General features: G+C 54.6%; 1 protein-coding gene across 1 annotated transcript in view; it reads right to left on the minus strand.

The window, feature by feature from the left end:
• Nucleotides 1-1,054: 1,054 nt before the first annotated feature.
• Nucleotides 1,055-14,573, minus strand: part of hcfc2 (host cell factor C2) — a 41,334-nt gene continuing 27,815 nt past the window's right edge. The window contains 6 exon segments of the mRNA XM_078430235.1: nucleotides 1,055-1,716; nucleotides 3,082-3,145; nucleotides 7,179-7,209; nucleotides 7,211-7,458; nucleotides 7,461-7,485; nucleotides 12,142-12,327. Coding sequence (XP_078286361.1) covers nucleotides 1,671-1,716; nucleotides 3,082-3,145; nucleotides 7,179-7,209; nucleotides 7,211-7,458; nucleotides 7,461-7,485; nucleotides 12,142-12,327 — 600 coding nt within the window. The 3' untranslated portion in view covers nucleotides 1,055-1,670.

Genomic DNA, 14,573 nt, shown 5'->3' on the forward strand with positions numbered 1-14,573 from the left:
AGAGAAAAAGAGAGAGAGATGGGGAGAGAGAGAGAAAAAGAGAGAGCGAGAGGGAAAGAGAAAAAGAGAGAGGGAGAGAGATAGAGAGAGAAAAAGAGAGAGAGAGGGGGAGAGAGAGAGAGAGAGAGAGAAAAAGAGAGAGAGAGAGAGAGAAAGAGAAAAAAAGAGAGAGATCAAAGACGGCAGAGAGGGTGGGGAGAGGACACAAGTTAATGGACAGGCGACCGGATGGAGGGGGAGAGAGAGGGGGGGACAAAGAGAAAAGTGGGGGGGGCCGCAGGTAGCGAGTGGGATGAAGGGGCGCTGCAGGAGAGGTTCAATAGGAGCGAGAGAACGAGAGAGAGAGAGAGAGAGAGAGAGAATAAGGGAGGGAGGGGGATGGTGAGAGGAAGAGGGAGGGTGAAAGAGAGGGTGAAAGAGAGTGTGAGTGAGAGAGGGGGAAGGTGATGGAGAGAGGGAGGGGATGCAGGGAGGGAAAGGGTGACTGATGGTGAAAGAGAGGTAGAGAGAGAGGGGGAAGAAAGGTGAGAGAGTAAGAGCCCGAGATACACAGAGGCTGGGAAGAGGGAGAGAGAGAGAGAGAGAGAGAGAGAGAGAGAGAGAGAGAGAGAGAGAGGAAGGGAGAGAGAGAGAGTGAGGGATAGAGAGATAAAGAGAGAGGGGAGATTGGGGGAGGGAGAGGGAGAAAGAGAGAGGGAGAGAGAGAGGTGGAGAGAGGGAGAGGTAGAAAGAGAGAGGGAGAGAGGTGGAGAGAGGGAGAGAGAGGGAGGGATGGAGGTGGAGAGAGATAGAGAGAGGGAGGGAGATAGAGAGAGGGAGAGAAAGAGAGAGGTGGAGAGAGAGATTTAGGGAGGGAGAGAGGTGGAGAGAGAGGGAGAGGGAGAGAGAGGGAGAGAAAGAGAGAGAGAGAGAGGGAGGGAGAGAAAGAGAGAGGGAGGGAGAGAAAGAGAGAGAGGTGGAGATAGAGGGAGGGAGGGAGAGAGGGAGGGAGAGGACAGAGCAGGGGACATGGTGGAGTGAAACGCCGCACGTTTGCCAGCGGGTACCCTCTGCTCTTCAGCCCTTCTCGTAGCTCGGCTCTCGTCTGCCCTCCTGGAGCCAGCGTCCCCCATCCACCCGGCCAGCGATCCCTTTGCCTCAAGTCCGACCGCATTCTTCTTCTCCCCCTCCCTAATTCCCAACGTACGTCCAACAAAAGGTTCCCCCCGCGGTGTCGTGCCTTCGGGAACATCCCCTGCTCAGACCGAGGATCTCCGGGTGGGTGGTGGTGGTGGGGGGGGGGGGGGGAGAGGGAGGGGTATCTTTCAGTTCAGTGTCTTTCCTTTCTCGTTTAAAAAAAAAGCCCGTAAGCGGCGTGGCGAAGGCCCCTCGCTGGACGATCCTGCTTCATCGAAGGCAGTCACTTTCTGCGTTGACTACGCAGCGGGGTTTCGGCGATCCCCTTCTACTCTCCCCTCTGGAGGCAGAGCCACTGGATGCCGAAGATCCCCCCGCCCGATCCGATCCAACACCACGTCCGTCGTGGACGAGAGAAGGGGGCGGGGGCGCGGAGAAGGGGATGAGACGTTGTCCTTGGTCGTACAAGGGAGGAGGAGGTGGGCGGGGAGGGGAGGGGAGTGGAGGGGAGGGAGGGGTAGAGGCGTTCTTCAATGTCAGAAAGATTACAAAAATCACTGGCCCTCCACTTTCGTTTTCTTTGGGACATTTGTGGGTTTCCTGAAACGAAAAGAAAGACAATTTATATAAGAAAATAACTGCAGATGCTGGTACAATTCGATTTATTCACAAAATGCTGGAGTAACTCAGCAGGTCAGGCAGCATCTCGGGAGAGAAGGAATGGGCGACGTTTCGGGTCGAGACCCTTCTTCAGACTGATGTCAGGGGGGGTGGGTCATAGGAAGGATATAGGTGGAGACAGGAAGATAGAGGGAGATCTGGGAAGGAGGAGGGGAAGGGAGGGACAGAGGAACTATCTAAAGTTGTCTGGGACAAGATGTGGTCGGAGAGTAACTTTAGATAGTCCCTCTCTTCCCCTCCTCCTTCCCTGATCTCCCTCTATCTTCCTGTCTCCACCTATATCCTTCCTTTGTCCCGCCCCCCTGACATCAGACTGAAGAAGGGTCTCGACCCGAAACGTCACCCATTCCTTCTCTGCCGAGATGCTGCCTGGCCGGCTGAGTTACTCCAGCATTTTGAGAAAGACAATTTAGTTTAGTTTAGAGATACGGCCCTTTAGGCCCACCGGGTCCGCGCCGACCAGCGATCCCCGCGCACTAACACTATCCTACACACACCCACAAGGGACAATTAAAAAAAAACATTTACCAAGCCAATTAGCCTACAAACCCGCACGTCTTTGGAGTGTGGGAGGAAACCGAAGATCTCGGAGAAAACCCACGCAGGTCACGGGGAGAACGTACAAACTCCGTACAGGCAGCGCCCGTAGTCGGGATGGAACCCGGGTCTCCGGCGCTGCATTCGCTGTAAGGCAGCAACTCTGCCGCTGCGCCACCGTGACCGCCCTAACGTTTGAGAGGAGCGTGGAAACAGCACACCAACACTTCTACCTCCTCAGTCTGAAGAAGGGTCTCGACCCGAAACGTCACCCATTCCTTCTCTCCAGAGATGCTGCCTGACCTGCTGAGATACACTAGCATTTAAGAAACAGTTGGACAGGTACACGGATAGGACGGGTTTGGAGGGTTATAGACCACCGCGGGCAGGTGGGACTAGTGTAACTGGGACATGTTGGCCGGTGCGGGCAAGTTGGGCCGAAGGGCCTGTTTCCACGCTGTATCACTCTAGCACGGTTTGGGTACAGCTCCATCCAAGACCGCAAGAAATTGCAGAGAGTTGTGAACGCAGCCCAGACCATCACGCACACAAACCAACCTCCCTTCCATCAACTCCATCTACACCTCACGCTGCCTCGGCAAGGCCAGCAGCAGAATCAAGGACCAGTCTCACCCCGGCTACTCCCTCTTCTCCCCTCTCCCATCAGGCAAGAGGTACAGAAGTGTGAATACGCACCCCTCTAGATTCCGGTAAAGGGGAGGAGGGGAGGGGGGAAGAGGTACTTACAATTCTGGAGAAGTGATGGGCCTCTTCACTGCGGGTTTCACTGCCGAACCATCTTTGTTGGTCTCTGAAAGACAAGGGAGGGGAGAGGGTCAACCGGGGAGGGGGAGAGGAAGGGGGGGTAAGAGGACCGGGGGAGGGGGGAGTAAGAGGACCGGGGGAGGGGGGGAGGCAAGGCACAGCAGGAGAAGAGACGGGATGTGTGATTCCATCCGGTTGGGAGAGATATGGGCCAAACATTGGCAGGTGATACGTGTAGATGTGGGACTACTGTATTCGTGGGACGGGTGGAGCTGGGGCATGATGGTCTGCATGGGCACGTTGGGCCTGTTTCCATGCTGTGTCTCTCCATCGAAGGTTGGGAGGGATATGGACCAAACGTGGGCAGGTGGGACCAGTGCAGGTGGGGCATGTTGGGCCTGTTTATGAGCCATGCGACTAGTGTAGATGTGGGACTAGTGTAGATGTGGGACTGGTGTAGATGTGGGACTAGTGTAGATGTGGGACTGGTGTAGATGTGTGACTAGTGTAGATGTGGGACTGGTGTAGATGTGACTAGTATAGATGTGGGACTGGTGTAGATGTGGGACTGGTGTAGATGTGACTAGTGTAGATGTGGGACTGGTGTAGATGTGGGACTAGTGTAGATGTGGGACTAGTGTAGATGTGGGACTAGTGTAGATGTGGGACTGGTGTAGATGTGTGACTAGTGTAGATGTGGGACTGGTGTAGATGTGACTAGTGTAGATGTGGGACTAGTGTAGATGTGGGACTGGTGTAGATGTGGGACTAGTGTAGATGTGGGACTGGTGTAGATGTGACTAGTGTAGATGTGGGACTGGTGTAGATGTGGGACTGGTGTAGATGTGGGACTAGTGTAGATGTGACTAGTGTAGATGTGACTAGTGTAGATGTGACTAGTGTAGATGTGGGACTGGTGTAGATGTGGGACTGGTGTAGATGTGACTAGTGTAGATGTGGGACTAGTGTAGATGTGGGACTAGTGTAGATGTGGGACTAGTGTAGATGTGGGACTGGTGTAGATGTGGGACTAGTGTAGATGTGACTAGTGTAGATGTGACTAGTGTAGATGTGACTAGTGTAGATGTGGGACTAGTGTAGATGTGACTGGTGTAGATGTGACTAGTGTAGATGTGGGACTAGTGTAGATGTGGGACTGGTGTAGATGTGGGACTAGTGTAGATGTGACTAGTGTAGATGTGACTAGTGTAGATGTGACTAGTGTAGATGTGGGACTGGTGTAGATGTGACTAGTGTAGATGTGGGACTAGTGTAGATGTGACTAGTGTAGATGTGACTAGTGTAGATGTGGGACTGGTGTAGATGTGGGACTAGTGTAGATGTGACTAGTGTAGATGTGGGACTGGTGTAGATGTGACTAGTGTAGATGTGGGACTGGTGTAGATGTGACTAGTGTAGATGTGGGACTAGTGTAGATGTGGGACTAGTGTAGATGTGACTAGTGTAGATGTGGGACTAGTGTAGATGTGTGACTAGTGTAGATGTGACTAGTGTAGATGTGGGACTGGTGTAGATGTGGGACTAGTGTAGATGTGGGACTAGTGTAGATGTGACTAGTGTAGATGTGGGACTAGTGTAGATGTGGGACTGGTGTAGATGTGGGACTGGTGTAGATGTGGGACTGGTGTAGATGTGGGACTGGTGTAGATGTGACTAGTGTAGATGTGTGACTAGTGTAGATGTGACTAGTGTAGATGTGGGACTAGTGTAGATGTGGGACTGGTGTAGATGTGACTAGTGTAGATGTGGGACTGGTGTAGATGTGGGACTAGTGTAGATGTGACTAGTGTAGATGTGGGACTGGTGTAGATGTGGGAGAATGAGGGGGAGAGAGAGGGGAGGGAGGGAGAAGGGGAAAGGGGGCAAGAGAGAGAGAGAACGAGGGGGAGAGAGATGGGGAGGGGGGGCAAGAGAGAAAGAGAATGAGGGGAGGGAGAGGGGGAGGGAGGAGTGGGGGCGAGAGAAGGAGAATGACGGGGTGGGAGGGAGGGAAGGAGAGAGGGAGGGAGAGAGAAAGGGAGAGGGGGCAAGAGGTAGAGAGTGAGGGAGAGGGAGAGAGAGAGAGAACGGGAGGGGGGAGGGAAGGAAGGGGGGAGTATGAGGGGGAGAGAGGGGAGGGGGAGAGGAGGGGCAGAGAGTGGGAGGGACGGGAGAGAGAGGGGGAGGGGGAGTAAGTGGGGGAGAGATAGGGAGGGAGAGGGGGGTGCGGATGGAGGGAAGGAGGGGAGGTGGAGACGGGGGGGGGCAGAGAGGGAGCGAGGGAGAGTGGGACTGGTGTAGGACTGATGTGGGACTGGTGTAGATGTGGGACTGGTGTAGATGTGGGACTGGTGTAGATGTGACTAGTGTAGATGTGGGACTAGTGTAGATGTGGGACTGGTGTAGATGTGACTAGTGTAGATGTGGGACTGGTGTAGATGTGGGACTGGTGTAGATGTGGGACTGGTGTAGATGTGGGACTGGTGTAGATGTGACTAGTGTAGATGTGACTAGTGTAGATGTAGGACTAGTGTAGATGTGGGACTAGTGTAGATGTGACTAGTGTAGATGTGGGACTGGTGTAGATGTGGGACTAGTGTAGATGTGGGACTGGTGTAGATGTGGGACTAGTGTAGATGTGGGACTGGTGTAGATGTGGGACTAGTGTAGATGTGGCTAGTGTAGATGTGGGACTAGTGTAGATGTGACTAGTGTAGATGTGGGACTAGTGTAGATGTGGGACTAGTGTAGATGTGGGACTAGTGTAGATGTGACTAGTGTAGATGTGACTAGTGTAGATGTGACTGGTGTAGATGTGGGACTAGTGTAGATGTGGGACTAGTGTAGATGTGGGACTAGTGTAGATGTGACTAGTGTAGATGTGGGACTGGTGTAGATGTGGGACTAGTGTAGATGTGGGACTGGTGTAGATGTGGGACTAGTGTAGATGTGGGACTGGTGTAGATGTGGGACTAGTGTAGATGTGGGACTAGTGTAGATGTGGGACTAGTATAGATGTGGGACTAGTGTACATGTGGGACTGGTGTAGATGTGGCACTGGTGTAGATGTGACTAGTGTAGATGTGGGACTAGTATAGATGTGGGACTAGTGTAGATGTGGGACTAGTGGGACTGGTGTAGATGTGGCACTGGTGTAGATGTGACTAGTGTAGATGTAGGACTAGTGTAGATGAAGTGTAGATGTGACTAGTGTAGATGTGGGACTGGTGTAGATGTGTGACTAGTGTAGATGTGGGACTGGTGTAGATGTGGGACTAGTGTAGATGTGGGACTGGTGTAGATGTGGGACTAGTGTAGATGTGGGACTAGTGTAGATGTGGGACTAGTATAGATGTGGGACTAGTGTAGATGTGGGACTGGTGTAGATGTGACTAGTGTAAATGTGGGACTAGTGTAGATGTGGGACTAGTGTAGATGTGGGACTGGTGTAGATGTGACTAGTGTAGATGTGGGACTAGTGTAGATGTGACTAGTGTAGATGTGGGACTAGTGTAGATGTGACTAGTGTAGATGTGGGACTAGTGTAGATGTGGGACTAGTGTAGATGTGGGACTAGTGTAGATGTGACTAGTGTAGATGTGACTGGTGTAGATGTGACTGGTGTAGATGTGGACTAGTGTAGATGTGGGACTAGTGTAGATGTGGGACTAGTGTAGATGTGACTAGTGTAGATGTGGGACTGGTGTAGATGTGTGACTAGTGTAGATGTGGGGACTGGTGTAGATGTGGGACTAGTGTAGATGTGGGACTGGTGTAGATGTGGGACTAGTGTAGATGTGGGACTAGTGTAGATGTGGGACTAGTATAGATGTGGGACTAGTGTAGATGTGGGACTGGTGTAGATGTGACTAGTGTAGATGTGGGACTAGTGTAGATGTGGGACTAGTGTAGATGTGGGACTGGTGTAGATGTGTCTAGTGTAGATGTGGGACTGGTGTAGATGTGACTGGTGTAGATGTGGGGCTTGTGTAGATGTGGGACTAGTGTAGATGTGGGACTAGTATAGATGGGGCACATTGTCCGGACGAGCCCGAGTCTGTGTGGCGTGTGGGACCCACCTTGCAGCCACCTGACCTGCGTGGCGGGCCCCCCCCCCCCCGTAGCCCTTCTCGTTCCTGGCGGCTATCCTGAAGATGATGGCGGGCTTGGTGGTGTAGTCGATGTGGGCGTTGGAGAGGCTGGCGCTGTGCACCAGGCAGGAGGGGCTGGCACCACAGTAGACCCGCATGAAGGCCAGCTGGGCCGGGCTGCCCGCCTTCAGTTCCAACGACTGGCTGCTCTGGATGGCCAGGTACACCGAGTACTCGATGATCTTGCCCGACGTCATGGACGGCGGCTCCAGGTCAAGTGGGCTCCATCCGGGCTCTGCTCAGAGAGGGGGAGAGGGAGAAGGGGAGGGAGGGAGAGAGAAGGGGATAGGGAATGAGGGGGAGAGAGAGGGGGAGGGAGGGAGAAGGGGAGAGGGGGAAAGGGGATAGGGAATGAGGGGGGGAGAGAGGGGGAGGGAGGGAGAAGGGGAGATGGGGCAAGAGAGAGAGAGAATGAGGGAGAGAGAGAGGAGGAGGGAGGGAGGAGAGAGAGGGGGAGGGAGGGAGGAGAGAGAGAAGGGCAGAGGGAGGGAGAATGAGGGGGAGAGAGAGGGGGAGGGAGGGAGGAGAGAGAGAAGGGCAGAGGGAGGGAGGGAGAGAGGGGGTGGGAGGGAGAGAGAAGGGGAGAGGGAATGAGGGGGAGAGAGAGGGGGAGGGAGGGAGAGAGAATGAGGGGGAGGGAGGGAGAGAGAGGGGAGAGAGAATGAGGGGGAGAGAGAGGGGAGGGAGAGAGAAGGGGAGAGGGAGGGAGGGAGGGAGAATGAGGGGAGAGGGGGAGGGAGGGAGAGAGAAGGGGAGAGGGTATGGGGAGGGAGAGAGGGGGAGGGAGGGAGAGAGAAGGGGAGAGGGAATGGGTGAGGGAGAGAGAATGAGGGGGAGAGAGAGGGGGAGGGAGGGAGAGAAGGGGAGGGGGCAAGAAGAAAGAGAATGAGGGGGAGGGAGAGGAAGGAGAGAGGGAGGGAGGGAGAAGGGGGGCAAGAGGTAGAGAGAGTGAGGGGGAGGGAGAGAGAGAGAGAAGGGGAGAGGGAGGGAGGGAAGGAAGGGGGGAGTACGAGGGGGAGGGAACGGGGAGAGGAGGGACAGGGGAGAGAGGGGGAGGGGAGGGGGAGAGGAGGGGCAGAGGGGGGAGCGGATGGAGGGAAGGTGGAGACAGAGAGGGAGCGAGGGAGAGTGGGAGAAAGTGGAAGGGAGGGGGAGAGAGAGGGAACGGAGGGAGAGAGCGAGGGGGAAAGAGAGGAAGGAGAATGGGAGGGAGAGGGGAGAAAGAGGAAGGGAGGGGGAGAGAGAGGGAACGGAGGGAGAGAGCGAGGGGGAAAGAGAGGAAGAGAATGGGAGGGAGAGGGGAGAAGAGGAAGGGAGGGGGAGAGTGGGAGGGAGGGAGGAAGAAGAGGCATGGTTTCAAGAGACCGCCATTCCACCATCTGCTCTCTGGGATCCTCGGACTGTGACCCCTCTGCCCCTGATCATTCTCCCTGTTCTCCCCTGCCCCTCAACTTCCCCTTCTCCCAGTTACCTCCCCCTTCCCCCCGGCCCCTTCTCCCTGTACAGGCAGCACCCGTAGTCAGGGTGGAGGCAGGGTCCCAGGCAATGTGAGGCACCAACTCTACCGCTGGGACTCATCCTGTGAGGGGCTGTGCACTGGGACTTATTTCACCAGGAGCAATAAGCCCAACTCAATTGTCAGCAATTCTGGGCCCCGTGTCTGAGGAAGGACGTGCTGGCTCTGGAGGTTTACGAGAACCATCCTAGGAAGGGTTAACGTATGTTTAGAGATACAGCGCGAAAACAGCCCACCAGGTCCGCGCCGCCCCAGCGATCCCCGCACACTAACACCATCCTACACCCACTAGGGACAATGTTTACAGTTAGCAAGCCAATTAACCTACAAACCCGCACGTCTTTGGAGTGTGGGAGGAAACCGAAGATCTCGGAGAAAACCCACGCAGGTCACGGAGAGAACGTACAAACTCCGTACAGACGGCGCCTGTAGTCGGGATGGAACCCGGGTCTCCGGCGCTGCATTGGCCTTAAAGGCAGCAACTCTGTCACTGCGCCTAATAAGACGCACTCACTCCCAGCGACGAGTGGGTTAACTTATGATGAGCGTTTGTCGGCACTGGGCCTGTACTCTCTGGAGTTTCGAAGAACGAGGGGGGGACCTCATTGAAACGTACAGAACAGTGAAAGGCCTGGATAGAGTGGATGTGGAGAGGATGTTTCCACTAGTGGGAGAGTCTAGGACCAGAGGGCACAGCCTCAGATTGAAAGGACGTTCCTTTAGAAAAGAGATGAGGCCATATTATCTCAATGGTGTCAGACTAGGTAAAAGGGAAGTGCAACGAGACCTGGGTGTCCTTGTACACCGGTCACGGAAAGTAAACATGCAGGTAGAGCAGGCAGTGAAGAAAGCTAATCGCATGTTGGCCTGCATAACAAGAGGATTTGAATATAGGAGTAAAGAGGTCCTTCTGCAGTTGTACAGGGCCCTGGTGAGACCGCACCTGGAGTACTGTGTGCAGTTTTGGTCTCCTAATTTGAGGAAGGACATCCTTGTAATTGAGGCAGTGCAGCGTAGGTTCACGAGATTGATCCCTAGAATGGGGGACTGACATATGAGGAAAGATTGGAAAGACTGGGCTTGTATTCACTGGAGTTTAGAATGATGAGAGGGGATCTTATGGAGACATAAAATTTTAAAGGACTGGACAAGCTAGATGCAGGAAAAATGTTCCCAATGTTGGGCAAATCAGAAGAGTCTCGACCCGAAACGTCACCCATTCCTTCTCTCCAGAGATGCTGCCTGACCTGCTGAGTTACTCCAGCTATTAGTGTCTATCTTCAAACTTTTTTCTCGTTCATTATATTGTTTATTGTGCAATGTTTGCATATTCTGTTGTGCTGCTGCAAGTAAATATTTAATTGTGCTATCTGGGACAAACACCGACCAGCCAAAGCATTATGACCTGATGAGCCAAAACATTACGCCCACCTGCCTAATATGCTGTTGGTCCTCCGTGTGCAGCCCCATACGCAGCAGGGTGCGATGCACTGTGTATTGTGACACATTCCTCCCGTGACCACCATTAACATTTTCCGTGACTTGTGCCACAGTCGACCTTCTGTCGGCTCGGACCAGACAGGATAGCCTTCGTTGCCCTCGCGCATCGATGAGCCTTGGGCGCCCAACACCCTGCCTGTCGCCGGTTTGTGGTTTGTCCCTCCTCGGACCACTGTCGGTCGGTACTCACCACTGCTGACCGGGAGCACCCCACAAGCCTTGCCGTTTCAGAGATGCTCTGACCCAATCGTCTGGACAGAACAATTTGGCCCTTGTCAAAGTCGCTCAGGTCTTTACTCCTGCCCATTTCTCCTGCATCCAACACGTCAACTTCAAGAACTGACTGTTCACTTGCTGCCTAATATATCCCACCCCTTGACAGGTGCCATTGTAACAAGATAATCGATGTTATTCACTTCGCCTGTCAGCAGTCATAATGTTTTGGCTGAACGGTGTATGATAATTAAACTCAACGCTGTGTGTTGAAGGGCCTGTTTCCGTGCTGTATCTCTGACATATGACGAAAGAATGGGTCGACTGGGCTTGTATTTACTGGAGTTTAGAAGGATGAGAGGGGATCTTATAGAAACATATAAAATTCGTAAGGGATTGGACAGGCTAGATGCAGGAAAAATGTTCCCCATGTTGGGGGAGTCCAGAACCAGGGGTCGCACACAGTTTAAGAATAAGGGGTCGGCCATTTATGTCTGAGATGAGGAAAAACCTTTTTCACCCAGAGAGTGGAATCTGTGGGATTCTCTGCTGCAGAAAGCAGTGGAGGCCGATTAACTGGATGTTTTCAAGAGAAAGAGTTAGATTTAGCTGTTAGGGCTAACGGAATCAAGGGATATGGGGAGAAAGCAGGAACGGGGCAGTGATTGTGGATGATCAGCCATGATCATAATGAATGGCGGTGCTGGCTCAAAGGGCCGAATGGCCTATCATATCATCATCATATCATCATATATATACAGCCGGAAACAGGCCTTTTCGGCCCTCCAAGTCTGTGCCACCCAGCAATCCCCGCACATTAACACTATCCTACACCCACTAGGGACAATTTTTACATTTACCCAGCCAATTAACCTACATACCTGTACGTCTTTGGAGTGTGGGAGGAAACCGAAGATCTCGGAGAAAACACACGCAGGTCACGGGGAGAACGTACAAACTCCTTACAGTGCAGCACCCGTAGTGAGGATCGAACCTGAGTCTCCGGCGCTGCATTCGCTGTAAAGCAGCAACTCTACCGCTGCGCTACCGTGCCGCCCTACTCCTGCACCTATTTTTAGAAACATGGAAAATAGATGCAGGGGGAGGCCATTCGGCCCTTCTAGCCAGCCATTCATTGTGATCATGGCTGATCATCCACAATCAGTAACCCGTGGCCTGCCTTCTCCCCATATCCCTTGATTCCGCTAGCCCCTAGAGCTCTATCTAATTTCTATGTTTCTATCTCTAAACTAAACAAGACTAAAGTTGAAGGTGGACACAAAACGCTGGAGTAACTCAGCGGGTCAGGCAGCATCTGTGGAGAACATGGATGGATGACGTTTCACAGAGTGCTGGAGTAACTCAGCGGTCAGGCAGCATTTCTGGAGAACATGGATAGGTGATGTTTTACAGAGTGCTGGAGTAACTCAGCGGGTCAGGCATCATCTGTGGAGAACACGGATAGGTGACGTTTCACAGAGTGCTGGAGTAACTCAGCGGGTCAGGCAGCATCTCTGGAAAACATTGATAGGTGACATTTCACAGAGTGCTGGAGTAACTCGGTGGGTCAGGCAGCATCTCGGGAGAGAAGGAGTGGGTGAGGTTTCGGGTCCACGTGGAGGCTGGGAGATTGCTGTCTCTGTTCCCTCTCCCCCCGCTCACCTTGCTGATCTTGATGGCGCAGGGAGCCCCAGGGAACCCCGGCAGGCAGGTCTTGAAGGCGGAGATCTCGCTGAAGGGGCCCCGACCGCAGGCGTTGATGCCCGCCACACGGAACTTGTACGCCGTGCCCGGCTGCAGCTCCTGCCGCTTCATCTGGCTGTAGTCCGGCAACGCCGACGACTCGTCCTGCACCCAACACCGGCCGGCACCACAGAGGCAGGGGGAACGGGGGAGGAGGGGAGAGTAGAGAGAGGAGGGGAGAGGAGAGAGAGGGGACCAGGAGAGGAGGGAACGGGAGAGGAGGAGAGAGGAGGAGTGGGGACGGGAGAGGAGAGAGGAGGGGAGAGGGGAGGAGGGGAGAGAGGAGAGGAGAGGAGGGGAGAGGAGAGAGGAGGGGAGTGGAGAGGGGACGGGAGGGGAGAGGGTACGGGAGAGGAGAGAGGGGACAGGAGAGGAGGGGAGAGGAGAGAGGAGGAGAGAGGACGGGAGAGGAGGGGAGAGAAAGGGGAGGGGAGAGGAGAGGAGGGGAGGAGAGAGGATGGGAGAGAGGGCGGGAGAGGAGAGAGGGGGAGAGGAGAGGAGGGGAGAGGAGGGGAGAGGAGAGGAAGAGAAAGGAGAGGAGAGAGGAGAGGGGACGGGAGAGGAGAGGGAGAATGGGAGAGGAGAGAGGAACGGGAGAGGAGAGAGGGAACGAGAGAAGGGAGGAGGAGAGAGAAAGGGAGAGGGGAGGAGAAAGAACAGGAGAGATGGAACCGGGTAGGAGAGAGAACGGGAGAGAGAATGGGAGAGAGGAGAAGAGAGAACAGGAGGATGGAGAAGAAAGGGAGGAGAGAGAAACAGGGGAGAAGGGAGGAAGAGAAAGAAGAGGGAACAACAGAGGGGGGAGAGATAGAGACAGTGTTTGAGAGTGATACAGTGTGGAAACAGGCCCTTCGGCCCAACTTGCCCACACCGACCAACATGCCCCATCTACACTAGTCCCACCTGCCCACACCGACCAACATGCCCCATCTACACTAGTCCCACCCGCCACACCGACCAACATGCCCCATCTACACTAGTCCCCACCTGCCCACACCGGCCAACATGCCCCATCTACACTAGTCCCACCTGCCCACACCGACCAACATGCCCCATCTACACTAGTCCCACCCGCCCACACCGGCCAACATGCCCCATCTACACTAGTCCCACCTGCCCACACCGGCCAACAAGTCCCATCTACACTAGTCCCACCTGCCCGCGTTTGGTCCATATTCCTCCAAACCCGTCCTATCCATGTACCTGTCCAACTGTTTCTTAAACGTTGGGATAGTCCCAGCCTCAACTACCTCCTCCGGCAGCTCGTTCCATACACCCACCACCCTCTGTGTGGAAAAGCTCCCCCTCAGATTCCAATTAAATCTTTTCCTCTCCCCCTCCTTCTCTCCCCTCCTCTACCCTCTCCTCTGCATCTCCCCCCTCTCCCTCTCTCTCCCACCTCCCCCTCTCTCTTCCACCCCCCTCTCTCTCCCACCTCCCCCTCTCTCTTCCACCCCCCTCTCTCTCCCACCTCCCCCTCTCTCTTCCACCCCCCCTCTCTCCCACCTCCCCCTCTCTCTCTCCCCCTCACTCTCTCTCCCTCTCTCCCACCACTCTCTCTCTCTCCCGACCACTCTCTCCCACCACTCCCTCTCTTTCTCCCACCCCCTTCTCCCTCTCTACCACCACTCCCTCTCTCCCATCCCCCTCTCCCTCTCTCCCACCATCTCCCACCCTCTCTCCCACCATCCCTCCCCTCCCCCTCTCCCCTCCCTTTCCTCCCCTCTCTTTTCCCCATTCCCTCTCCCCCACTTTCTTCCCCCTCATCATCCTCCCGACCCAAAACATTGGCCGCTCGTCCCCTCCCCCGTGATCCCCCCAGTCCTGAACCACACCCCCTCACCCCCCCCCCCCCAGTGGGTAAGTGGCCAGTCCCACTTAGGCGATTTTTGAGGCGACTGCCGGCGACAGTCATAGTCGTAGCAGGCCGCCGACAAACCGGCGACTGGACCCCCCCCACCTAACAAGCTACAACAACCTACCACCTAGTCGACGGCAAGCTACCGACAACCGGTGACACGATCGTCGCGACGTAGGACGTCCACCTACGACCGCACAGGCAACAACCTACGACATCTGAAGTCAACCTACGTTAACCACCCACGACAAGCTATGACCCTGTCGGCGACAACTGAAGCCAATTCACGCCATTTTGGCCTCGGTTTTGACGCCGGTTGACGTATGATGACAATAGACACTAGGTGCAGGAGGAGGCCATTCGGCCCTTCGAGCCTGTACGCACCGCCATTCAACGTGATCATGGCTGATCATTCTCAATCAGTACCCCGTTCCTGCCTTCTCCCCGTACCCCCTGACTCCGCTATCCTTAAGAGCTCTATCCAGCTCTCTCT

This window comes from Rhinoraja longicauda, chromosome 39, assembly GCF_053455715.1.
Source record: "Rhinoraja longicauda isolate Sanriku21f chromosome 39, sRhiLon1.1, whole genome shotgun sequence".
NCBI lineage: Eukaryota > Metazoa > Chordata > Chondrichthyes > Rajiformes > Arhynchobatidae > Rhinoraja > Rhinoraja longicauda.